Source organism: Leuresthes tenuis, unplaced genomic scaffold (assembly GCF_036924035.1).
Source record: "Leuresthes tenuis unplaced genomic scaffold, fLeuTen1.0.hap1 SCAF_2, whole genome shotgun sequence".
In the NCBI taxonomy this organism is placed as follows: domain Eukaryota; kingdom Metazoa; phylum Chordata; class Actinopteri; order Atheriniformes; family Atherinopsidae; genus Leuresthes; species Leuresthes tenuis.
Window position 1 is genome coordinate 7,454,457 of NW_027325356.1, and position 26,993 is coordinate 7,481,449.

The following is a 26,993-nucleotide window of genomic DNA, read 5'->3' on the forward strand; positions in this document are numbered from 1 at the left end:
ACATTGTTTTCAATTTTTTTATTTTTGTTCTGTTTCCTCTTCTTCTTTCCTTGTCCCCCGGTCCGGTTCGGCTCTATTACATGTTATATAATGTAAACAAAAATAAATAAATGGGTGGTTGATGGGCATCAAGGGGAGCTTTACATTTATAAAGCTTCCCTTGGCAAAGCAAATCTGTTTGGCATAAAAGGTATTCAGATCACAATTCTGCTGCCATAATGCTGGACAGGACAAGGGGGGGGTCTTGAAAACATTGTTAAGACTAGTTACTCCACCCAGCTGCTGGACTACGGCATTGCTAGTTTATCCACCAACAAACAAGTCTGTATTTTCAAGGTTGAAATATATAGTGACATAAGTTGCCAAACATTGATCCCTGAGACTTAGGTAAAGACACTACTGTTTGTTACACTAAAGTTTTCAAGGAACTAAGTTTTTTTGAGGGGGCTTTTCCTCGATCCCCTTCGTTTCCACTGCAGGGTAAGTGGTTAAAGTGAGATATTTCCGCCCTGAGAATAATGCTGGTAGGGAGGTAATATTATGGGTGTAGATTCTCAGTCATCTATGCCATGATAATCTTAAGAGCTTGAAAAAGGGCAGAAGGACTTCTATTTCTTAGTCTAAAAACATTTCACCTCTCATCTGAAAAGGTTGTTCAGCTGTAATTGAGCGTTTTTAGATAAGAAGTAAAATTGTTGAAAAGAATCAAGAAAAAGAAGTCCCGTTGCCCTTATCCAAGCTTTTAGGATGAGGGAGGTGGTTTTGCCCAGAGTAACTTCAGGGTAGTATTTGCAGCTCTAAAATTTTTAAAAAGTTGAGTATTCCTTAGTTTCGCTTCTCTGTCTCAGTTTAATATCAACAGTAGTTTGTAAAATCTATCATTTTTTTCACAGCAGCTACATTCTAAACCACAAACAAACAAAAACCTGTATAACTCCTAGATGTGTAACATAACAGATTTTTAGTCCATCAGCTGAGGTGCACCTCCTGGTTTGCTTTGTTGGCTGCTGTGCGACCAAAGCAGCAGCCGAGGGAGGATTGTAAAATTTTAGACTTTGGTGCAAATGCAAAAGACCCAGAGCTGAAATGATTCTGAAGTTCCTTGACAAGGGTCTAACTCACCATAGTTGATTAAGGGAGCTACTTTCCAGACACATCATGAAATATAAAGAGGAACAGAAAAGAATAAATCTGCAAAAAGAGAGAAATTAGCTTTTCTGAGGGATACATTTACTGTGAACGAATATTGGACACTGAAACAGTTTCTTTGAATGATCTTTTTTTTCAATCATTATTTTTACTGACATTTGCTTGCTACTCGATAAGGATTATGGTTTGGTGTGAAATACAGCTACTAAAAATCCTGCATGTTTTTTCCCAATATTACTGATAAGGTGGTAGGGACATTAGGGGCCTAATGTTTCAAAGACTGTGCAGTTCTAATGCTGAAAGAGGGCAGTGTCAGAAAATGATGTATACCATGAAATATTCACATGTATAAAACATTACAATCACCTGATCCTGCACACCTTTCTCTTATAAGTCTAAATGGCCTTGAACCTGGGCGCATGTGACAGGTAGCACCTTCGCTACCCCCAAAAAACATTACAAAGTGCCAATGGCATACCCCCCTCCTGTCACCTATTGTCCGTCCTTTCAACATTGGAAAATCCTGCTGCAAAGCACAAGAGGAACCTCACCGAGTGTGACATGAAAGTGTGAACCACAGAGGAGAGAGCCAGGAAAAATATATTGACTGTCATCATCGCACTTAATGTGGCCAACTCAAAGAAACGCACAGCTGCCGAAATTTAAAAGGGAAAAAAGTGGTCTGACATTAATGTGGACACAGAGGGTGATTTTGCAGTGTGGCTGACAGGAGCAGGTGTAGGCAAACGGAGCTGACGGCACATGGAGAGAGGGTGACTGTTATTTTACACATAAAAATCTAATTTAGTTCAGTAAAAGCAGACTTGACACAGAGACACAAACTGGGAAGTCTGTCTGGTGCCTGGGAAACGCCACCACACCACGAGTCCATCTGAGTAGAGCAGAGTTAAATAAGAGAGGATAGGGGACCATCAAAGTGCCCCCGCTTCTCAAGCAGCTGGCGGTGCACTCCCACAGTGAAGGAACTCGTTCATTGCTGAACACACAGAGCAAAATTATTCATACTGTAACAGATATTTGCAATTATTTGAAGGGAATGAATAATTTACTCTGGGACATAAGTTGTCTTTTGAAAAAAAATTGGTTAAAAATATATGCCAACTTTAAGCTCAGGGATGGGAATCCAGAACTTCAAAATTTCCAAATTTTCATCAGAAATTGTACACTTCACAGCAAATGAGTTTCTCTATCGCTGTTGACAGGTGCCAGAAAATGCACACGGATTGTAACTCAAAGTCTTGCACTGAGGGATCTCAAGTCAACATTGAATCTGAGACTCAAAATGTACACTTTTAAAATCTATTACCCCACAAAGTCCTTTTTCTCACACAGGTAACAACAAATTAAAAATGCATTATTGTACGGCGTAAAAAGAGGTGACAAACATCATCTTTCCAACTTGGTGATTTATACACCCGCCAGGGCAAAATCTCTACCCCACAGCTGAAACACCTGTGAACCGTGAAAACCTTTGAGACAAACGTTTGGTTCTAACTTTATTTCTTCATCACAGCATATGTAAACCCAAAATCAATCCACAGATGTTGTCTTTAACTTCTTTGGATTGGATTTGATCTTCTCATCCAGTGGTTATAATGTATGTATTTTATCAAAGATGAACAGCAGCTTTGAAATGCCCTTTGAGTAACAGAAAGTTGACACTTTGTCTTAATTGGCTCTTTTTGTACCAAGTTCAGAACCATTAAGCTATGTGACAGAAGAAAAATATATGAATGAGACCAGCTTAATTGGCTGTTTTGATGTACTGATATGCTATATATGTGAGCACAGGGAGTAGAAGAGAAGCAAACATGTAAATAGCAGGAAAAAAGTTGAATCAAGTGTCATGATGCTTGAATACAAACAGATAATCTATAACCAACATTAAATATCCTCTGTCATAATAACATTAGCATCATAGTAAGCACATATTTCTTTAATTAAGAAAGCCCATATGAAAAAAATATAATCTCATTTCCAACTGTTGCTTCAGCTAACATTAGCTCTCAGGTGACTCAGTTAAACCCTTATACATCTGCTGTTTAAATTAATAGAATAACCACATTTCAGGTAGGAAATGCCAAGACAAAAGCTTGTGGGACTGTTTGCACATTTGCACAACTGTTTAAGTGGAAATGTGCACGAATGTGTATCGTCACGCACACGTTTATTTTAATAAATGCTGAAATGTGCGATGATATAGGCATATGTAACCTTTTTGTACATCCACGAGGCCCATAGGCCTTTAGGCAGGAAAATGTGGGATAATAGTTATCATAGTTTTGAGAGGTTGCTTTACTATGGCAACTGGGGTGAAAAACTGCATCTGCACCTTATTGTTTGCTTATTCATATCAACCAACTAGTAACATATTCCTTTTAAAGAACTGCTAATTCTGGTGTCTTCCCTAATGTAGCAGCTTCCTGCTGCACAGCATAAGTGAAAGAGTCAAAATGTACTCAGGAGAAAGACAAAAAGCATTGACACATTCATTTAGGGGAAATACATAAGTGGGTTCTAAATTCAAAGCTGAGGAAGGGAGTTCTTTGTTCCACTGTTCAAATCAGTCAGTTTTGTATTCATTCAAATTTCTGCTCATGAGTAGTTTGTCATTTGCCATCTGTCTATGTCAGCAGTACTGCAACTCTGAAAAATGCTGAGAATATTCTAAAATTTAAATTTTCAGGATGGCTGCCAAAAGAGAAGAGAACTGAAATATTAAATAGTGGCCAAGTGGAAAAGTCTGTGGGTTGTTGATGCTGTCAACAGTGCTGATGTTGCCTGTAGTAGATTTGTAACACAATGTCTTTGTGGTCAGGGCTAAGCAGCAAACTTTATCATCTGTCGCACAGGGTGTTGTATTGTGCTGGAGATGTTTTCTGGCACAGTTGTTTGTTGATTCATTATTAGCAGAACCACTTAAGCAATAGATGACGTCAGGATGAGTAACTTTGTGACCTACTCTACACTCTGTTATGTTGCTTTTTTAATTAGAATTTAAAACAGATAGCTTGCGAAGCTGCAGAGGTGGTTAGTCATGATTAAACTGAGAGACTGCTTCTCATAGAGTGAATTAATACATTGTGACATTAAGACACTATGAGCAAAACCAGCAAAGTCTTTCAGAAGAAAAAGGGTAGAAAATATTCAGAACACAAAGTACAGTAATTCTGTCATAGGTTGTCAGTTTTGAAATCTGGATTGGCAGGTAAAACCATTTTATGTTGGCTCAGTAGCTCATACTAAGGGATCTTGAGGACAACTTGTATTAAATCTTTATTTCCTTCCAACTCTGCCAGAGTGCTGCACTTTTTTTTTATTCTCTCTATTCTTTGCAGTTGTCACAGTCAGAATGGATGTGTGGATGTCCTGAAATCCACAGATGCAGATCTTTTAGCTCATATTAAGTGTTACTCCTTTTCTGTACAGCTGGGTTACATATATATAACATTTAAATGGTTATACCTCTTAATATCTTATACTGTACCTCTTTAATATGCTATTAAAATGGCTGATATATGCTTCTTTACCTGAGATGTCTCTTCAGATCTCTCTATTTACAAAGCATGACCTCTGACTGAAACTACAGTTTATGTAAGCCAGGGACACAGATGTAATTTGCAAGGCATCAAAATATGCATTGAGCAATGACTCATCGGAGCCCTTCAACTTCACACTAAAAGAGGAGAAACAATCAGCGGCAAACTTACCCCTGCCATCAAGGAGATACTTCGGAGTTTTGCGTCAGCTTCAAGTGAAAACTCCAGCTTTCTCATTTGCCATGTCGAGAGCGTCTGAGAGGCTCAGCCACCTGCTGACAACTCCTACATTTATGCATAAGTCTTTGATTTTATTTTACAAGTGGGATTAAATTTGTGTCACTCTGAACATTGTGTTGTACTTGAGACTAAATTCTTTCTCTGACCTCATTGGAACTGGTGCTGACCTCAAATTTCAGAAACTTTTTTAAGGAGGTAAAGGCAGGCTTCGTGTGTTCTGAGGACTGGTGCCATGCTGTCACCTAGCAGCTTTGCTTTGTTCCTGGCAATCCACCATGGTTATTTATTTCTGCCCCTCAGCTTCTAGATAAGCAACCAGTCTTTCTTTGGTATTCAACTGTGCTAAAGTAGATGGTCTAGGCTGTGACTGCATATATTGTTTTTCAGATGCTCAGAAAAAGACACTTTTTTTCTGAGGTTATTGTAGCTATAGGCTGTTTTGACAAACCCTATGGCTTCACATGACGTTCAATTTCAAACTGGGTTCACACCATGGGACAGTGTCAAGACTTCAGAAAATCGTTTTGGGCTAGAAAATTTAAACTTATTGTTACAATAGAAGATCTTGGAAAGTACTACAAGTAATCCCAAATTATTATTCTGATGCAACAGGGGTACACTAATGTGCGGCATTGGATGTGTCAGGCAATTTTCACTTGATTAAAAAAGATGAATGTGATCTAATCCTATATAAGTGCATATGTCATGAAGACTCTAGCAACATCACTGTAATGGAGAAAAACGGCTACACTGGTCATGCATGAAATGAAAAGGAAAATTTGAAAAGAGTTAATTTATGACACATCACTTCATTTCCTGGTAAATTACAGGATCATCAAAAATAGAATCTTAGCTCAGTGTGACTGTCGTTGCCATTTTCCATATGATTTAGGTCACATTATCTGGGAATCTCTAGATGATAGAGACATGTTTCTTTCCTCTACTACATCTGTGATGTGTTAGGTAAAAAGTTTCACTGCATAGCACCTGAAAAACATTGTTGAAAAGGAGGTAATTTGATTTACGATTATTTTTCTTTCAGTTTGACAAGATCTGAAGCTCAATGAAAACTTTCAATGAAAACTGTTAATAGGTCCAGTGGCATGCTGCACATCAGGGAGCTTGTTTTTCTCTGAATAGCTTGTTTTTCTTTGCAGTTAAATCCTTAAATTTATCATTTGAATAATAGATGTGGGTGTGAATGATTTTATTCTATCAGTTTGTCATCTACTAGTCCAGTATCTTTAGAGCTATATGAGGCTATAATCAGTGCTGTCATCAGAGACTTACCAGTGCAGATCTTTTAATGCATATACCAGTTTTGGTATTTCAGGGTACAGTCACAGTTTTGGCCATTAAGACACCACAGGCATAACAGTATCAGCATACATGTCTAATGTTTACACGTCTTTGCGATGAATAGCTAAATCCATTTATCTGATGGGAACCCATTCAGGTGTCCAACCAACTGCTTTGAAACATAGATGAATAACAGGCCTGTCCTAGCTTTCCTTTGCCATAGTTTTATCTGACATTATCAAGAACAGTGCTTGGGCATTTTTTCAGGGTGCTTGAGGTAAATGAACAGGAACAAACTGCAATATTTTAGATCATATTTGTGGTCAAGAGCAACAACTTCTCCTCTCCATCTGATTCGGGACACACAAACACAGCAGTCAGCAAAAAGCTGACGATGGAGACAACAAAGCCAGATGAAGTGAAACATAATGAGCTGGCAATCAACCATTGATATTGTAAGTGCAATAAAAACTTGAATGTGAAGTCATTGTTCCAATGAAACACATGAGGCTGGTGCTATTTTCAACTTCTCCCATCTGCCACCGTTACACAACCACAGCCTTAAAGGTGATTGTAGAGAAAAACCTATGACTTTGTAAGGACTTGTCGATGTGCTGTGCTATCTCATAGGAACTTCAAATATTGCATGTGTATTGTGACTTTTATTTAATGCTGATGTGAATTTGCAGAAATGATGTGCAGACAACTTGTAGAGCGGTTTTTGTACTGGATCTTGTCTACTGTTAACTTAATCAGTTTGCCGTCAAAACGGGAGTTACAACAAGTGTCAGCTTGATCAGAATGTTTCGGTTATATTGACACAAACATCTTTATTCTTTTCTGGTGTTTAATGTAACTTGTAGACATACTGCTCAGTTTTCGGTGAGATCCAGTATAATTTACATGGTGAGGACAGCTGGAGAAAATGTCAGCACAACCCTTAAACTGAGTGAAACTGAAAAAAGATTCAAGATGTAATTTGTCTTTATTAATGCTGAGAATTAATTTAATTTCCATGTGAGACCTATTATATCATTGTAAGCACTTTAAGTAGTATAATACATTTTTCTAGTGAAAAAAACATTTTATTATATGTTCCCTGCACCAATTACACAACAAGACAGCCACACTCATCCACTTTGCACCTCCAGATGTTGCTACATTGCATAATTAACACTTTTATCCAAAGACTGAATGTTAAGGACAGTTGTAAATAACAGATAAGGTTCTGGCGAAATGTCCGAACAATTCAGAATGCAAAGTTTATCATATGCCAGGTTCATGTGTATCAACTGTAATATCTGTTGTACCTACCAGATAACATGTCTGTTTTGAACCATTACCGGTACCATTTGCCTGCCATGCTTTGGACTGTCGTTGCATGTTTTGTTTTTTTTTCTTGCACACATTCAGAGCAGTTTGTTACTTAGTATTTACTTTTAGTTAGCTTTTTAGGTAAACTCTTTATTTATAATCTTAGTGTCCTTATGTTAACCGCTGTGCATCATGAGGTCAGCTACTGTGATGATAAATGGTTGAAAAAATAATGAATTTGTAATAGCAAATTCACTAATTATTTACATGCATGTTTTATTGAATCGCCCTTGTTGTCAATTGAGACCAGATAGTCACATTGTTTAGTATGAAAGTTCAGCCACCATCAGTAAGAACTATTAGTTTTTTTTTCCTTCCACAACACTTGAGCTCAAAGACTAGATCGCAATGTTCCAGACCCATCATGCAGATCTAGGTTTAATTTAAGCAGTGGAACTAATGTGAATTTGTTTGGATATTCTTCATATCCAAAACTTATAACACTTGAATTAATCACTAAGATAATTCACTTGCAATGTTAGCTGCTTTACTGTTATAATTTAATATGACTTGTCTGATCGTTGGAGCCGATTTTAATTCATCTTGAACAAATACAAGAAATTGCAACGACGTTAGTGACAAGGAATGTTTGGGCTCAGATCTGTGGGTTAGTTCAGGGATGGGCATCAGCTCTATTATTATGCTGATTGTAATTTGCATACTCGCACAATTCACACTACTTCACATGGCATATTTCAGCTCGAATTTTAAACAGCAATAGTCAACATCTTCTCTGAGAAGCTTAATAGAATTCATATTTTTTGGTTTCTTTGAATGGCCAGAAGCCTTCTCCCATGTCTCATACCACAACTCATCAGCAATTTGATGAACTGTACAGAGAGGCAATATGTCTAAAGAAAAACTGACTTACATATATGGTCAGGCCAAATGAGGATCTGGGCAATGTTTTCATCAACGCACAATTTAATGCAAAATAATTAAGCCGTGGTGCATCCTGACTGACAACTACAATTACCTCAGATCCTTCCACCTATTTATTGCGCTTTTTTTAGGACATTATCAAGTATGACTAAAAAGGAAGACAAGTATAAGGAAACCACCAGATTTTAAGCTTTTAATACAGGCTGCACATTACTTGCATAAGACAAAACAATGGACAACAAAGCATTTTTATTTATGCACAATCTTTAACCTCAGGAAACCTTAACAAACAGCCAAGTTGGGTTTGAGTGAAGCTGCATATGTCTTCTGAGATGTGCCATATTTAATGGCTTGTTTACTCTGAAATTCAATGCCAGTAATTTATACTAGATGGGTTCATCATCTTCATACTGTTGCTTCTTGTGTAGCATTAGCTCAGTTTTCTTGCATGTCAATTTTTTTTTTCTTTTTCATGAGAGTCTATGAGACAGCACTGACAGATATTGTAATTGGTTGTTATGGTATTGAATCTGTTCATTAAAATCTAACAGAGTCTGTCAAACAGGCTGAAATCTGTTTTTATTTTGATATATACATCACTTTTCAGCTTATAAGAAACTGGAAAGCAAGGAGAGGGAAAAATCAGTTGAATTGAATGGAGTACGGCAACAGCTGATTAAATACATAATTTATATGTTAAGGTCCCCCACGAATTAACTCCTTCTAATCATTCATTATTGTTTTCATTGCTGATCTGACATTGTACAATGAGCCAGTTTTTATTTCTGCTCTATTCTGCTTGATCTCTAGACCCCTTTTTTGATTGCCTTTTTAATTTCCATCATGTTAGAACTCACATTGTTTAACTTGAGCAGCTGCTGTTTCTGATTTAAAAAAAAAATAATTTTTACATTAATAATTTTTTTGTGCATCTCACAGTGGGGGATTATCTAGAGTCAGATTGTTTAGTTTTTTTGTGTTGGGGTACAGAAACTTTTACCAAGGGGAAATCTCAAAACTTTTAGTTTACATAATGGAAAAGCAGAGCTCAGACATAGGAAGCAAGTTAAGCATTTTGAGTTTCTGATGTTTTTAAGGCTTTTGAGCATTATAAATTCTAATACTTGTACTGCCAATTGGATATTTTACAGTTCATAATTTTGAAAATTAAAATTAAATTTTTGATCTAATCATAGCCACATGAGAAATATGAATGGAAAGCCCTCTGGCTCACGGGTGAAGTCTTTGATCATGTTTGAGAAGTTAAGAGAGCAGGAACGACATCTTTGTGTTTAAGTATATAAAATATAATTCAAAAAGATGTAAACCATCAAAGATGGTCAGGATTTCCTACATTCTTACAAACTGAAAAAAATCTATGAAACTTGGAAAGTCTTATGTAATTCAGTCAATGGCTGTAAGACAGTCAATGGTCAGATTGTTTTCAGGCCTGAGAAGCTGTAAGATTAAGAGATTAACAACAAAATTACTTTCCACATTTGACCCATCCAGCATGGCACCTGCTGAACGCACATGCACAGGGTCACACACTCATAGAGACAGATGCCAGACACTGAAGCGGTGGGCAGCCAATCACAGCAACAGCAGGGAGCAATGGGGTACGGTGCCTTGCTTGAGGGCACCTTGGCAATGGCAAGGAGGTGTACTGCCACCCCTCCAGCTGTCAGTCCACCAATCTATTTTGAGCGAGTGTATGAGTTATTATGATTCAAAAGGTATGTAAATTTACTTTTTCACAAGCAGTACACCAAAGAATAGGAGAGTAACTAGTTTCTAGTCGGACCCATCCTTCACAATAACAGAAAAAGTCACAAATGGGAAGCTCTAAGTGGGTCAGTCCATGCCTGATATTGCAGTGTGTCTTCACATGAGGCTGGTGTGGCCCCTTGAGATTACATCTCACCAACCTTCTCACTTTCTTGCCCTGTGTAGAAATGGGTTCAACGCTTACATCGCAGTCATCTCTGTTGGGCAACAAACAGGTCAGATCTCCTTATGTTTCTGCAAAGTCCTCACTCACTTTGTGATCTGGCAAATATGATAGAAATCAACATGTTTCAGAACTACCTGAGTTACATTTATTGCAGTGTTTTCATGAAAACATCCCCATTGACATAAAATTCAGCCTTTTCAGCTATTTGCAGTTTCTTCAACTTAAATAATTCAAATTCAAAGATTAGTGGGAACTGGCCCTCATTTTCAATGACATGGAGTAACATATGGGAATTATATACAATAGTATTAAACGACATGGTAAAAGTAACATACAATATCAGTTGTAAAAATCAAGAAAATGATACAAAACAAAATAGCACGTGAATACATTAATATTCATGTAGATGTGTGATATGATATGCAAATGAATATATTAATATAAAACAGGCACTGGCAAATAACTTGTCACCATGAATTTAAGCTGACCAAGGGTTATCAGGTAATGTATTTTTACTGTGTGGATTAGGGTTCTTCCTTCTATTTATAGTTTAAAAGAAGGAAGAATAAGATGTGAGCAGAAGAATCAATTTAGCCACAAAACACAATCTTAGCTTTCCAGTAAAGTCTTTATAAATAGCACATAGTTTGTGTTTATTGCATCTCATAGCCAGAGAAAACCATCCCTTTATTTCATGCAGGATGGAGTGGTGAGTGTTTTAGGCATCCCTTGTTTATATCGGTAGAAGAATTTGGCCACTTGTGTGCCAGGGTACACCAGAATCTGGTTCAAGCCGACATGAATAATCAGTCTTTAAGTTATTATTTTTCATAACAGGCAAGCCATGAATGCACTGATGCAAAAGACACACTTTGTCTTTTTTTAATTTTAATTTTTTTATCATTACCATTAATCTTTTTGACCTTTTAAGCTAAAACATGTTGTGACAACAGTGCCTATTTTAGCTCTTGTAAGAGGTGTCAACCAATGTGCATGCCATAGTCAGTGAGAATCAAACAGTTGAAAATGAAAATGTTCACACTCAAGGTTTTATACTTTTTTGGCTCGTTTGGGTTGTGTGCCTTATACATAGACGACACCGTTTTTTTTGTTTTGTTTATGAATGTGACTTTCACACGGCATAGTATAAGTGGGATAACAAGTTGACTGAGTTGAAATAAAAAGCATGCTTCAAAAAGAGTTTTTTTCTAACACACTTCTCACTTAGCATAAAATGAACCAACACTGATGGTGTTGGATAGTGTGAAAGCTGACCTAGATGAACAGTAAATATCAACACTCTGGCACAGTCAGCATATCAGCACTTTATAATGTGTGAAAATAACTGGTGAGTTCTCTCAGATGGGAGTTTTTCACAGATGACATTTGAGTGTAAGCAACTGCGTATATTTGCTGTTTCTGGCTGTTCCAACTGTTTTTAAGCCAATTTTACTATTTGCTGTGTATTACCTCCAAAACCAAAAATCGTGTGCAATTATGAAAAATAAAGCATGTTAAGGGAGTATCCAAAAGAATGTAAATCTTTCATTCCTTTTTTGTGATTTATCGCCACAATAGGACATCACAATGTTCAAAGAAAATAAAGACCCTGGGTGAAACTGAACTGGGCTGATATGCTTGCATTTGCATTGTTATATGTATAAAATATGATCAACATATTGATGGAAAAATATGCTCGTCCATAGGACAGCGCTGTAAGAGTAACACGTTATGACATATGCAGCTCTGTGTGTTTCATTTTTGCATAATACACTGTGACATATACCCTGCCTGATATACATCTTATTTTCACTCTTGAGTATGTCCTGGGGTTAAGCTATGTCACACCTTATGATGCCTGCTAGTTCCACATGTCCTCAAATGATGGTCCCTGTGTAGGGGATTAGTTTGGATTTGATTCTTGGCCAGTTTTGCCTCACTGAATTACAAAACAGCTGCTATCGCAGTTCATTACCTTAATGTGCATGTACTGTATGTGTTTGAAAGTACGTACAATGCACAGGGTTATGGATTACGGAAAGTTAAACACAAGTGTAGCTTTTTGCTGTCTCAGAAAAATGTTTGAAGTGTTTCTTTTTTTTAGATAATTATAATGCAATAATGAGCCAAGTGTACTTTAGGGAATAAACAATGATCTATAGTTATAGTTCGATGAGTAAATAATGGTTACTATTAAGCGGCACATTTCCCAGTGTGTGATCAGACAATCTTATTCTGTTGATTATCTTAATTTTGCCTTTCAATTGCGTCATTAAATAAATCTGTGCACCATCCACATATATTTTATATGTGGTGTGAAAATGCATGTTTGGTTTTGTTACCAGAATCACCTTTATTGGCCACGATTCCCAGCACATACAAAAGAAATATTTGCAAAAATTGTAAGAAATCATTTTCATAGAATTGTTGTGGGAGAGCAGAGCCTTGACACTGCTCCACATATTGTGCCTGGACACTGATTGATCCACATATTATGTCTTGACACCTGCCTAGACAATGACAAAGATGCAGTAGAGTTCTCAGACAGCAAACGCTTGGGCCACGTACACACTGAATGTATATGTCTCGGTGATGGTCTGTTCAATAAATTCCCCATAAGAGGCTGACCATGACGAGTTTGACTACTCTTTCCTCCACGACATTGTCTGAACATGTCAATAGATAGACATTAAAAATATTGTGTTTGCAGACAGCGGATGTTCAAGACCATTGCTATGCTCCTCAGGTAGAATGACCAGATGTCCACCTTTCTGTGGGACTGCACATCATTGTTATCTCTGGTCCGCCATCCCACAAACCGAGATGATGTACCACACTTGGATGTGCTCCATATTTCAATACTTAACATGGCAGGATAGTTTGTTGCTGATGAAACCATAGAGAATCGCTAGATAAGGTAACAGCAAGTGAAATAACAAGCATTTACCACATACAAGTCAACAGCAGACTGTGGTTTCTACAAAAAATTTACTCAAAATTTATATGTATTGTCTATGAGTAACATCAGACTAATTCTACTTACTGCTGCATTAGAATGATTTTACCGAGTAGTGTTCTTTTCTGCACCGCTTTACTTTTTTGATGTTATCGTTCCAGTTTAAATCACAATAGAAACTATCTGTACTACTTTTCAATAACCTTAGGCTTTAGTGAAGCTTCTGTCATACTTTATTATACTGTGATATAGGCTTATCTCGAGATCTGGATGTGTTGAGCAATAAGTTGCTTTAGGAGCACTCAAGATAATAGATCATTGCCAATTATGAAGGGAAATTCACTTCCTTGCAAATGCTGTTATCACTTTCAGGCCTCATTCTCTTCTGTCTTAACAAACACTCTGTCATTTGGAGACTTCATTTTAAACAATAGGGAGTGAATTTACTCTGATTAACTCCAGAGAAAAAGATCCTAGTGGTGTCGTGTATGGGAGAAAGCCTGTGGGGCAACAAACAGGTCAGATCTCCTTATGTTTCTGCAAAGTCCTCACTCACTTTGTGATCTTACAAATACGATAGAAATCAACATGTTTCAGAACTACCTGAGTTGCATTTATTGCAGTATTTTCATGAAAACATCCCAATTGACATAAAATTCAGCCTTTTCAGTTTGATTGATTGATTGATTTTGCTTGTCTAAAAATGAATGCCTCAGTTAACTATGATTCTGAACAAGAGATTAGATATGTCCAAAAGACGGGATTTCAGTCCTTCAGAATTTTTTATTTCTTTTTACATATTGTACAACCCACTTATTTCAAATGTTGGGTCGCGGGGGGGCTGGATCCCAGCGGTCATCGGGCGAGAGGTGTGTACACCCTGGACAGGTCGCCAGTCCATCACAGGGCCACACAGAGTCAAACGAGACAAACAACCACACACACACTCACACTCACTCCAAGGGACAATTTAGAGCCACCAATTAACCAAACATGCATGTTTTTGGATGGTGGGAGGAAGCCGGAGTACCCAGAGAGAACCCACGCATACACGGATAGAACATGCAAACTCCACACAGAAAGGCCCTGAGTGGGGATCGAACTATAAAGGAAACAAAAAAAGAAATTTCACATTTTATGTTGATATGAAAGTGATCATATTGCTTTTAATAAATTTAATTTAGATTCATGAAACACATTGTATGTAGCTAAAAAACACTTTCTTACTTCAAAATCATTTTTAAAACAGCAGCAAGAATCTTAACAAACAATGAGTTCCTGTGACTCATACTTTGACATATCTTCTCTTGCTGCCTGTCAACTTATTCAAATTTTTCACAATTAAAGCTCTTTTGTCCAGGAATTTACCATATTTCTGTCTTTTAAGAGGCCTGAGTGGACCCTCAGACAAGACACATTTGACTGCTCCTGAGTCTGAAATTGATAAGCAACCAAGCACTTGCCACAGCTCTTATGGTGCCAATTTTGCTGCTGGAGAAAAGGCATGCTGAGTCAATCAGGCTTTTTACAAAGAAAAAAGAATGCAAAGGGAACATAAAGCACAGCGTATGCCAAACACAAGTCAATCTTTTTTTCTTTCTTTTTCAGAACAAGAGCTTGAAAAATAAGCTGCTTTCGGGAAACAAACTGTGTGATGCCTATGCTGAAGAGGTAAGGATTTTCAATTAGTGCATTCTGTTATACCACATTTATAATTAATTGTTTGCTATTTGCTAAATAAGTTCAACTGATACAATATGGCAACAATCCTTTTTTTCTTGTGAACAAGCAGTGTTAACAAAATCTAAAGATTGTAATATCTGAAATTTGATTATTTTCAGCTGTGTGAAGAAATAATGTACATATGAGAAAGGCACTGACTTTTTATCCTTTTTTTCCAGTTTTTCCAGTCCTGTCATTTATTGAACAAAAGTTCAATAGAAGTTATTTTTGGTCGGTCATACATGCAAAATTTAATAATTTACAAAACATTTTCATTGTCTGTTTGAGGTGCCTCTACAACATCTCGAAAAGATTTAGTCAATGGTTGATTAGTTGGGATTCCTTGTTCAATTATATCTATCTTTGATTTGAAAGAAAATCCAATTTTGAATGAATGACTGTATGTTGTACAGTTCCTTCAGCATCAAAGCAACCTCAAACCTATCCACCACCATGTGTAACAGTTGTTCTGTTCTTCCCATAAAATGTCATTGGTCTTAACCAACCATTTTTACTGTTAACACGGTCAAACAATTCTGATTTTGATGAATCCACCCATAGAACATTGTTCCAAAACAAACTGAACAAACAGCAGATTTCCAGCAAATGAGCAAAAGCTTTTTCCTGATACGCCTTCCATGCAGGATAAATATGAGCAGTATTACTCTGTTTGACACCAGCAGCTGCAAGATGCATTTGCAGATCCTGTAATGAAATTCCAGGGTTGTTTGTGCATCAAACTGTTCCCTCTTGGGATAAATTTGTAGGGTGGCAAATTGACAGTTGTTTGTAATTTGTGCCACCTGTAGGCGATTTACAATGGGTTGTTTTGAAATAATATAGAGAACTTGACAAATCTTAATTTTCTTGGCTACGCATTGGCACCTGCAACTTTTTTCTGAAGACTGCGCCTGTCTTGTTTTGGCGTAAAATGCTCTAATCATAGCCATGTAACCTAACTTCTCTGATTCTAATTCTATGTATTTGAAAGTTTGATAAATTTAGGACTTTTCGATGTGATTCTTTTTTTTACACTTGGCAGAATAAGAAAGTTTTACTGTACAAGGTAATTCATTATCATTTAGCTTATTAGTTCAAGTTAGAATTTTAAAGCTCTTGATGTTAACTGCATATGGTGAAAGACTTGTTGACTACAGACAAGCACACAAACTTACATGGTTTTGTCGTCCAGTTAATTTCAAAGTGACATGTCCCTAACAGCCAGCCTTTTGATGGCAATGAAGCAAAATCTCAGGGACTGTGGTTGTACTAAGAGCACCTTGGAGTGCATTTCATCTGTGTCATTTTTGTTGTTACTTTCCCCATTTTTCTGCTTCTATTCTGCTTCTAGTTGCTACAATCAGCACTGTCTACCAGGTCTGCATCCTTATTGAGCTTTTAACTGCTACTTTTACCTCTCTCTGACCAAAGCTCATGCTATAATTCAGCCATGAAGGTTCTTACAAGGCAGTGGGTCTGGCGGGCATCCTGATGACATGCTCAGCTCAGTGCAGTATATGCTGTGTAATCGTGAGCTTTATAGTTTAGCAGTCGTTCAGTTGGTAACCTCCTGGCTGCTTCTCTATCATATGTGGAATAACTTTAGAATTTTACAGCTTGGTGTAGGGTTGTGATGCAGACAGTTTGATAGATGACAACCTTGGTCCAGGGATGGAGATTTCTCTATGAAAAGACCCCTGGCTAGACCTCCACAAAGACAGCTGAAGCTTGTTTGATCAGTGCTCCTGATGGTATTAACAAGGTTTTTTTAATGTGACTAATAGTGCATTTTCCAGTCTACATGAGCAATTATGCAGGCTTGCAGGGTATCAGTATTGAAACTGATCATTTTGTCCCACTTATTATTAATAATTTCATCATTTTTATTCTTAAAAAAACTGAACATTAATTTATGCATTAGCTACATGAAACCCAGTTATTCCTGTTGATGCTGGTGTGTTACTGGGTAGCACTGAAAGACAACATAGCTTTAACAGTCACGATCACATTCAATCTAGAATTAAATCCATATATTTGGAAAATGTAAGTAAATAAATAAATAAATAAATACATTGGGGAACATGAAAACTGTACTCTAGAAGGCCCAAAATTGTTAACCACCGGATCACAATGTCCAATCAGTATGTTCTCAAATTATTTTGCTCAAATTTACAGTTTTTCAATAACAGCAGGCTAAATAAAAGCAAAACATGTCTGTATAATATAATAGCAACTGTTCCAAAAGCTACAACCTCCTGTTAGTTCAGGTGTTACAGACTAAAATAATCTAATGTTGGCTCAGACAAACTATTACATTAAAAAAAAAAAATCAGCAGGAAGTGGCAACAGTTTGAAAAAAGTTTGATACAAAACACTTACAGAACCCAAACGCATCATGAAAGGGAGATAGGGACCCCGACCAAATAAAGAAAACAGGACGGAGGTCTCGGATGAGCCACACTATGGGATTAAGGCTCCTCCCCTAAACTCAAATCCTGCAAAACTAATCGGATTCCCTAAATAATAAAAAACTAAATCTGTGCAGGCTTATGCTGGTGTTGGTGGGAAAAACCAACATCCTATAGCATCCTGCCTGACTTTCTACAGAACCTTACGAACGTGTTAGACAATCAACACCGGAGAGGAAATGCCATTAAAAGTGATATTCTGGCACAGAGGCACGCTTAAAAAAGGCCAGCCACAAAGTTTAAGTCTACCAACAGACCAGTACATCAACTGATTCCCCTTCACACATTCAATTTGTAGATCTCAAACAAAGTGCACCATTTAAATTGCTTTAGCTTGCCTCCACCAACCTCCACCCCAGCTCCTCCTTTTTAGTGTCTTGTCACCGATGGTGTTCTGATCTGTACCCTAAAGTAATATGCTGCATTGGGAATGAGATTGCTTGTGACCCGATGCAAATCTTGCGGTAGAGAGCAGTTTTAACATTTCCACAGACAGGACTGAGCTGTCAGTAAATAAGCAGCTGGGTCAACTGTAGTGACATCAACTCGGTTCTTAACAAGCGACACAAAGGTTTAGGAGTTGTTTCCACTTGTTCAGTTATGTGTTACACACCTTGTTCTTCTTTTCAAACAGCAGATGGTTATTACAGTTTATCAACATTACTACTAGCTTCTATGATGTAATGTGTTACACTATTTGACACTGAAGAACCATTTTTTCTTGTGTTGATGTGTTTTCGTGAGAGGAAGTATGGATAATGTTAGGTGTTGTTTTACTGTCAGTATACCTTAAAAATGTAGCTTTATGTTGGTATTATGCTAGATTGTCAGTAGACTTAATTTTGTGAATGTTGACAGTTCTAACTCTTAATCGACACTGCATTTTGTACCATAAGTAGTGCATTTCACAAAATTCACACGAAAGGGCTGCACTGGATTCAGATCGGGTCAACAGGACCTGTGTCACAGAAGCAGCTTGTAAGTGTGAGAAATGCAGTGAAAAATGGACTGAAAAAAAATAGCTCTAACCTAAGGATATTTGCTGCTGCAATTATTCCTTAAAAGCTTGTGAAAAGGCAGGGAGATCTCAGAATAAAGCCATACCACTAAATCTAAATTAATTTCTGATTGTTATAAGGGTTGTTTTGATGGAAATCTTCTTCTCTGCAAGACAATTTCAACAAAAGCTGAACATTTTAATATTTGTGAGAATGGGATTTATTGCAAGGCTGTTATAATGTATTAGGTCTTAATCAATTAGTGGCTGCTTCAGATTCTTAACACTAAACTGAGTTTATGCATTGATATTAGAAGTAGATTAACTACGATAATCACCTTTGCTTGAAGAGCATTAGTAATGATTGATTAATCTGAGTTCTGAACGTTACATGAATACACAGCTGCAATGTTCACACAGATAATTTCGTGTTTGGGAGCTTTTGATGTTGAGGGGGTTTGCATCTACCCCGAAGTCTTCTCCAACACTTTGGTTACTCCTGCATTCCCATGGAAAATTGACTGACTCTTTCTTTCTAAACGTCTTCCAGCTGAACATTCCTGACATGCTGCCAGCTAAGCTTACCCAACCCATCATAGCATATTCAAACCTTGAGACTATGATGCCATGATTATTTTACTAGGCAGCCCGTCTGATTGGAACACTTCAAGGGCTGGAAAGAGTAAAAAGGCGATGAATAGGTCTTGATTGAAAGTGTGGGTCACTCTACAGTATACTGGGCCAGAATTCTTCCAGCAACAGCAAAGGAAATGATTAAAGTAGTCATCAAATGTGTTTAATTGACTTTGTGCTTATAGTTAGAGTAATGTCTCATCCTCAGTATGCTACTGAGCTGTGCTCTGTGCCTTATAACATTACCTCTAAAGAACAGTTATCAAGGGAGATGGACTTCAAGATCTTGTGGGAGCAAATATATTCTAGACTTTTCCTGGACAGAGGTAGATGGAGGTCACTGTCTTCAATTTCCTTCTTGGACTGAAGATTTTGAAGTAAATAGTAAGAGGGAATTGTTCATTGCCCTTGCTTTCATCCCAGAAAGTTATTTATGTTTAAGGAGGAAAGGTTACAGACTGAACCTGTAATCACACTATAATTACCGTAGAGTGACATAAAAGAGATTGACTCTGAGGCTGGGAAACAGTTGCACAATGCGATTGCCATCAACATTATTCTATTGCAAGTTTGTCCTTTGGAGCAGTGACGAACTAAAGACGAAGTAAAGAAAGAAAATTTGGCTGACTCAGACCATAAACTTTGTTATTTGACTCAAACATAACATCTGTTCAGATTTTGAACTCTGACTCTAACAGACATTATCCCACTTTAAAACTATGAAAACAATAGTTTTTGTTGACCTTTTGTAAGCATTGTTGCCTTTTCATTGTGTTTGCTAGAAGTCATGAAGACGTATACCCACACAGAATAAGGACATTTACTCCTTTATCAAAGCACTGAGTGGCCTATATCAGAGATTAATTACAAAAAGAACAAAATAGGTTCCTTAAATCTTTAGTCAGAACTCTTTAGTCATGTCAATGACAGATCTTTTTTTTGCTTGTTTGTACAGTACCTTATGATAACATGTTCCATTTGTTGCCAACAATGTATTTTAAGACTGAAAATAAATCGAGGCCTGACTTTGTGTTTGATGTGCCTTTTCCTCTTGAGAAAACTAGCTTTAGAATTTCTGTACACTAAATTGGAATCCATTTCATTTGGTGTGATAATCGCTTCAACAAAGCTGATTTAGACTATGTTTGGCTTTTGCTGTGAGGTGGAGGATCAAGCTTTGTGCCCTTAATCCGTCTGATGTTGTGAAATCCACTCAGCTAAAAGACAACAATGTAAAGTTTGCTGTTACTGTAATGTGCATGAACTGATCCTGTGTCCTCACTTACTGTGAAACTCTTAAGTTGGCTTAACTCCTGAGAAAAGTGGAGAATCTGGATAAAACATGAAAATGAAAGGAATATCAATGAAAAATACAATTAATTCCCTTGTCAACAAAAAGTGTGAATGCTTAGTAAGAACAACACACATTTTTTGATGCACCCTTTCTCTTTAGCTTTACCAAAGTTTTGTAGGTGAAGTCATGAGGAAAACTTCAGGTACATTACTCTTAATACGCTTTCGATTTTGCCCTGAAGGAATTTTTTTTCTCCTAAGTCTAACAGTAACATTAGCACAGCTTCCCAAAACCATGACATTTTCAACCTGCTTAGTTCTGTCTGACTAACATCTTTTTGTGTTGGAAAACACTTTGGTACCATAAAGATGAGGGCAGTCTGTTCAGTGTAGTTACTGCCTTTGAAATGATACGGCCTAACCTCTGTATCATCTGATATTCAGCATGTTGACTGCAGTTGACTTTACTGACCAATAGGTTATTTATCTGGTAAGTCCTGGTTTTACAAAAAACAACAAGAGATATAATCTGTTGTCACAGTTGGTCATTAGTCAAAGTACTGTTAACACTGGTATTGTCATAGCCCAGAGTTTCCCAATCACTGCATCACTTCTCTTGACACTTACTAATATATTACGTTACTTGTGTAAGGTTTAGTGTAGCAATGAGAATTTATTTCCTTTTCTCATCTCCGAAAACCATTTTATCTCTAAAATGTTATTCAATGTGCCTCAGGCTCAGAGAAATAATGGATGTGTCATTGTTTTCATAAGAAAATGTGTAAACTATTCAGAATTATTGAAGTAAACCGAGAAATATTTCCTGGCTAAATCAATCAAAGTCATTTTCAGCTCCTGTTTCTTTTATGACTCATAGTAGAGGAATTGTTGATGTTCAAACACAATGGGAATGGGAAGGTCACTAGAAAAGGCAGCAACAGACCTGAGTCAGATTTGTTTTTGACCAGTTCATCTTTCACAAAACACTCCATAGTTCAGGTTTCCACTGAAACTGAAAAGAAAACTTCCAGGTTGAAGCTAATGCTACTGGCTTTATGTTGGCGCTTTTGCTTTTAATCCAATTTGTTGTATAAATATCATGCGACCTTTCAGAGTGACACTGATGTAATCAGCTGAAACATCTGATAGCTCAGAAAACTTGAGTGAGTGTCAAAGTTATGACCGTTTGGTAAAGGAGGGAGATAAATGACATTAGAGATGCTGTTTAATCTGTTTCTTATCTGCATAAATTTATCATCCATTTCCTTCTCTGTCAAATTTATGGTTGTGCTGCACAGTCCCGATGATGATTTTGATGAAGGATGTTTTTGCACTTCAGTATTTCAGCTCTGTTATCACTGAAAGTACATTTCATTCTTGCATTAGTATTTAATGGAAAGATCTAGTAGCCTAAACCTTATGTATGCAGATAAACTATAACATACTGGATTTGGGAGGATTTCCTGTAATGATGTACTTCAAGGTGAATGTCCTCATGTAATTAATTCTTCAGGGCTTTTTGAATGGAGCTGCATTCCATTATCATCTTGTTTTTTAGGGCAGTTAATGAGCTGCGAAACAGATCGGTCTTGTCTTTACTCACAAAGCATCCCTTATTTTAATAAATGGTCCGAGCAGTTATTAATAAACTTTGGATGTGTACATGTGAGTGTCGGAGACAGAGACTTGTACAAAGATAGTACATCTGTAAAACACAGCTGTCTGAGCTGGAAAACACAAAACAGTGTTTTTGAGCACAAATTAATTTACCCAAAGTGAGGATGGACGATGCTGCATTTTTGACAATAACTGACTGATTCAGACTGATTTTGAGGAAGATCTTGTGTAGATACAGATATGATCGTCAGGTAACTTCATCCTACTTTAACAGGCTTGAATGATCCTCTCTTAACCACAATTCTGAACTTAGCCACAACCAAGTCAAATTTGATTTAATGAGCCAATACTTGTGGCTAATACCAATTTTCCTTTTGAAGCCTTTATCAGCTAATAGTGATGACAAGTCAATATTTTTATTATATGTTTGAACAAAATTACAGTTTTTTTATAATGCCAAGAGGCAGCAGAGAGATGATATATGATGGCTTTAAATGTCATGTAACATTAGAAGGCCTGAAATCAGAATCAAAGCTGTTCCAACATACAGTTTGTTTGATGTCTGGCAGCTTTGATAAAAGTTGTTTTGCAAGATGTGCGTTCCCAACATCACTGATATATCCTGCAATACAATTAATGTGTCTACAGGGAACATGCAAGGGCAGAATCTTTAAATAAAGTAAGTGCATTACTATGCTGATCTACTCATTCACTATTCATGTTTAATAATCAGATTACTGAGAGTGAAATGATTCAAATAGAATTTATAGTTAAGTCAGTCCTTTTTTTTGGCCAGCAGCCAGTCACCGCACTGCCTTAGCTAGCATATTTCAATGAATCCTTCACACTTTACAAATAGATTTTAAAGGTCTCTGACACTGCTGTTCTCCTGCTGCGCTTGCACATACAAATGCATACTGAGAATGGTTTGACACTGTTGTGTACCTATCAGCATCCGTTAGGGTTATGTCACATCTTTATCTGTTTGTATCTGTTTTAATGTTGAGTTGTCAATAAATAACAGTCACAGTCAGTGCTTGCACAGCAGATGTGCTCTGTGCATACATGTTTAAAAGAGTCACAGGTAAAAAAAATGTTTTTGTTTCAGCAAGAGAGATTGGAGAGAGGATAAATGTAAATTTAGACATAAGCATGCTGACACAACTACAGACCGAACAGTGTCAATTAATGTGTCTACAGGGAACATGCAAGATGTTACCAAAAGCACTGTTAGGTCTGTAGTTTAGTTTATTATCAACTAAATGACCAGTAAACCTCACAGGGTCTTTATCCTCATAGATTCTTCAAGAATGTATCCATTTGTGCTAAATCAAGGCCTTAGTTCAGGGATGTCCAAAGTCGGTCCTCGAGGGCCACTATCCTGCAGGTTTTAGATGTTTCTCTGCTCCAACACACCTGATTCAGATGAAATGGATCTCTTCAAAAGATTGTTACGTTCTGCACAAGCCTGCTAATAATGCATTGATCTGGATTAGGTGTGCTGAAGCAGGGAAACATCTAAAGCCTGCAGGACAGCAACCCTTGAGGACCGAATGTGGACTTCCCTGCCTTAGTTCAATAAATTAACAAAAAAAGCTGCATGCATGTATTTGATAATGATTTTCAAAGTCTACAAATATGGAAAAAGAGTCTTAATATCCTTGCAGGATGAAGTAGGATAGCTCCACCTTATGTTGGTTGCAGCTTGTCTTCAGAAGAAAGGAGATGAGATGTCTGCTCTTTGGTACAAGTTTAATTAACACACATGACCTGGGAATACAGCAGCTATTGTTTTATGAAATTACATTAATTCCTTATTTCATTTATTCATTTTCCATACTCGCTTCATCCTGTTTAGGGTCACTGGGGGCGAGAGCTTTTCCCAGCTGCCGTCAACTTAGAGGCAGAGTACACCCTGGACAGGCCTTCGGGTCTATCTCATGGCTCATTAAATTACAGTTAATTGAAACAGTTTTTTATCATTTTGCAGAGTTGTTTGGCTGCAGTTTGATGAGAAAAAAAGAGCTCACTCACAACAAATACATTCAACTAATTCTAACAGTGAGCAATTCACAATTTAAATTTACTGTAAATTAGTGATACTCCACCCTTGTACCTGAAATATATCATCATAGTTTTTAAAAATATGGAAGGAAATAATCAGGAAATAAAAGCTCTGTGACCAAGGATGCTGATATATTTTTTTAGACATTTGTTCGTAACTGTGAGGCAGCCTAAAAGCAAAGTAGAAAAATATCCATAGACGCTCAATGGCTTGATCAAAGAGTCAGAGTTTGAATGGTTGAATTTAAAACTTTCCTGTTCTTCCAGTTAGGTGGTTATTTCTCTGCATGTGTGTGTACTTGTAAGCAGCATTTACAGTTTTGTGTGGCTATTTGATTATGTTTATGTTTTCTTGAGATTTAATTACTGTGTTGAGTGTTTGATTCCCATTAGCTATGTGCTTGATCACTTGAGATTCAATATTTTAGTTATGTCTATTTTGTCATGTTTATGCTTTTATTTCTTTACTTTAGCTTTCAATCTTTTAAACAACCAAGAAAAATCTCAAAAGAAGGATTGGAGTTGCTCTCCAAGATCAGAACAACTGTCTGTTTCTTTCTGAATGGAAGTGGGCTGCAAAGAAGAGGAACCAGCAAGACCCCACTTTTGAAAAAGAAGTATTAAAGAGCCCAACTGGAGTTTACTAAAATACATGTTGACAAGTCACAATGCTTCTGGGAGAATGTACTTTAGACAGATGAAAATAAATCATATTTTTTTGGTGAGCCACATCAGTTCTATTTTCACAAAGGAAAAAAGAAGTGAAGCTTTTAAAGTAAAGACCACAATTCCCTCTGTGAATGAAGAAGCTTAGTTATGTTAGAGGGTCGCTGTGGTGTGTCTCTGTGAGGTGCCTTGAGACTGTGCAGAGCCCAGTGTATTTGTTTTTGGCAGATGTTCCTAAATGTACATTTAAATGCTTAATTGAGATGAATGAAATATTGATAAATAGTTAAACTTGCCCAGTGATTATTTAGGCTAGCAATGTTGTGAAACCTGCTGTCCGGGGTAGGAGTTCTGTTTTAGTCACATCACATGTCTTCCATCAGGAAAAAGACCTGAAACATACTCAAGCATAGTTGAGGAGAAAACATGTGCTCTGCTGTTAATTTGTATCTTAATTCAACTGAACATTTGGAAAGAACTGAAGAACCAGAGACAAACAGCCAGTCAGGAAGAGTGGAAGTTTCATTAAGAGCTAAAAAAAAAACACTTTCCTGTTGTTCTGCTCTAAATAAAGGATTGGATTTTAGTTATTGTGGTCTTTATGTAAGGTGGTGGAGGGAAACCAATATGTTTCTTTTTGCCATTTACGGTAATTGTATACTTAAAATAGTTTTTACAGATCTCCTTTTTTTGTCATATTGAAAAAGTAATGTCTCTGATTTCTGCAAGATAGCAGCCCAGTCTTACCAGAAAACATTATACTCATTTGTCCATAAGTGCAATACAAGGTAGTATCACAGTATGTGACTGTAAACTTTGAGATGGTAACGTATCCCAAGGCTGTCAGGTTTCGAACCTCGTAGACCATTTCAACTTCTTTCAGCTCATTGTTTTGTTTACGGTGTGCAGCTTTACTACATTCGCCAGAGCTCCTACAGTCTCTCATAAACCTCGTCCTGCTCAGCTTTAAAAAAAACTGAGAATGTTAGAGTTCAAAATATTTTTCTCAAGAACTTGCACACAAATAAATTGATATTCAACATTTGTAATGCAACCGTGACCATGCTGTATTACTTTTTTGTCAAGGCGTGTCAAGGTACTAAGCCTGTTTTGTATTTACAGCTTGCTCTGTCCTCAGTCTCACCCTACAAGGAATTGTTTTTCATTAACTTAAGGTATAATACAGCTGCAGAGTACTGGAACTACTGACAGTTGTCACCTGCAGTTGGACAGTTGGTATTAGACAAAAAAAAAATTACAAAACAGTCCCACTACATTAAACCAAACAACCAAATCAAATCTAAATCCAAGACTGTAGCATTCTCCATTTGTCTGATCCTGTTATTAACCATAGATAAATAATAAACCTTGCAGAGCATAAGTTACAAGGGCATACTGTGCAAATCTCACCATGTCTGTCCTTGGGACACACTGCCGAAATGCAACAGCTCTGTCATCCTCCTCTCAAGGATGATAACTCAGAGTGACATATTTTATGAGTCCTCTGAAAAGTTTGGAGGAGAATGTTAAAAGACGTTAAGCATATAAAATACAGTGTATCTGTATTTTGTTGTTTTTAACTGTTTGAAAAACAGGCTCCAATCCATGTGGGATCTGAATCATCAGGGATAACAAGAGAAATAGTCTGCAGTGATTCTGCTCATCACTGTAGCTCACTATTTCCCAAATAAAGACCAAGTCAGACAGCTCTGCATATTCAGACGTGCATTTCTAAGTTAATATTACTGAGTAGCCTCATAATAGAGAATGAGCTATTCAATTGGAAATTAGGTTATGAAAAGCTCCACTTAACTTATGAATGTAAGATTTATTCCTTAACAGTTTATTTCATGACCTTTGTCACTAGAAAATAAATTTAACAATCATATTCTTTGCCGTCTGTGAGTTGGAGCATTAAAGTCTGCTCTAAGTTAATTTAACCTTTCAATGTTTTTTTACTTTTTTAAATCCAGTTACACAAGACAGAGATGGGTGTCCTGAGACAGAATCACAAGATAAAGAATCTCATAAAAAGGCACAGGTGCTTGTCAAGTACACAAAACCTTGTTAAGTGTTCTTGTCCCACACCACTGCGAATGATTTGTTTGTTGGAGATTAG

The 26,993-nt window shown here is 37.0% G+C and overlaps 1 protein-coding gene across 2 annotated transcripts in view; it reads left to right on the plus strand.

Moving 5' to 3' along the window:
• The window catches only part of luzp2 (leucine zipper protein 2), a 157,170-nt gene that overhangs the window by 103,191 nt on the left and 26,986 nt on the right, over positions 1-26,993 (plus strand). For both annotated transcript variants that reach the window (XM_072380007.1, XM_072380008.1), the window contains exon 6: positions 15,023-15,085. In XM_072380007.1, coding sequence (XP_072236108.1) covers positions 15,023-15,085 — 63 coding nt within the window. The remainder of the gene's footprint in view (positions 1-15,022; positions 15,086-26,993) is intronic.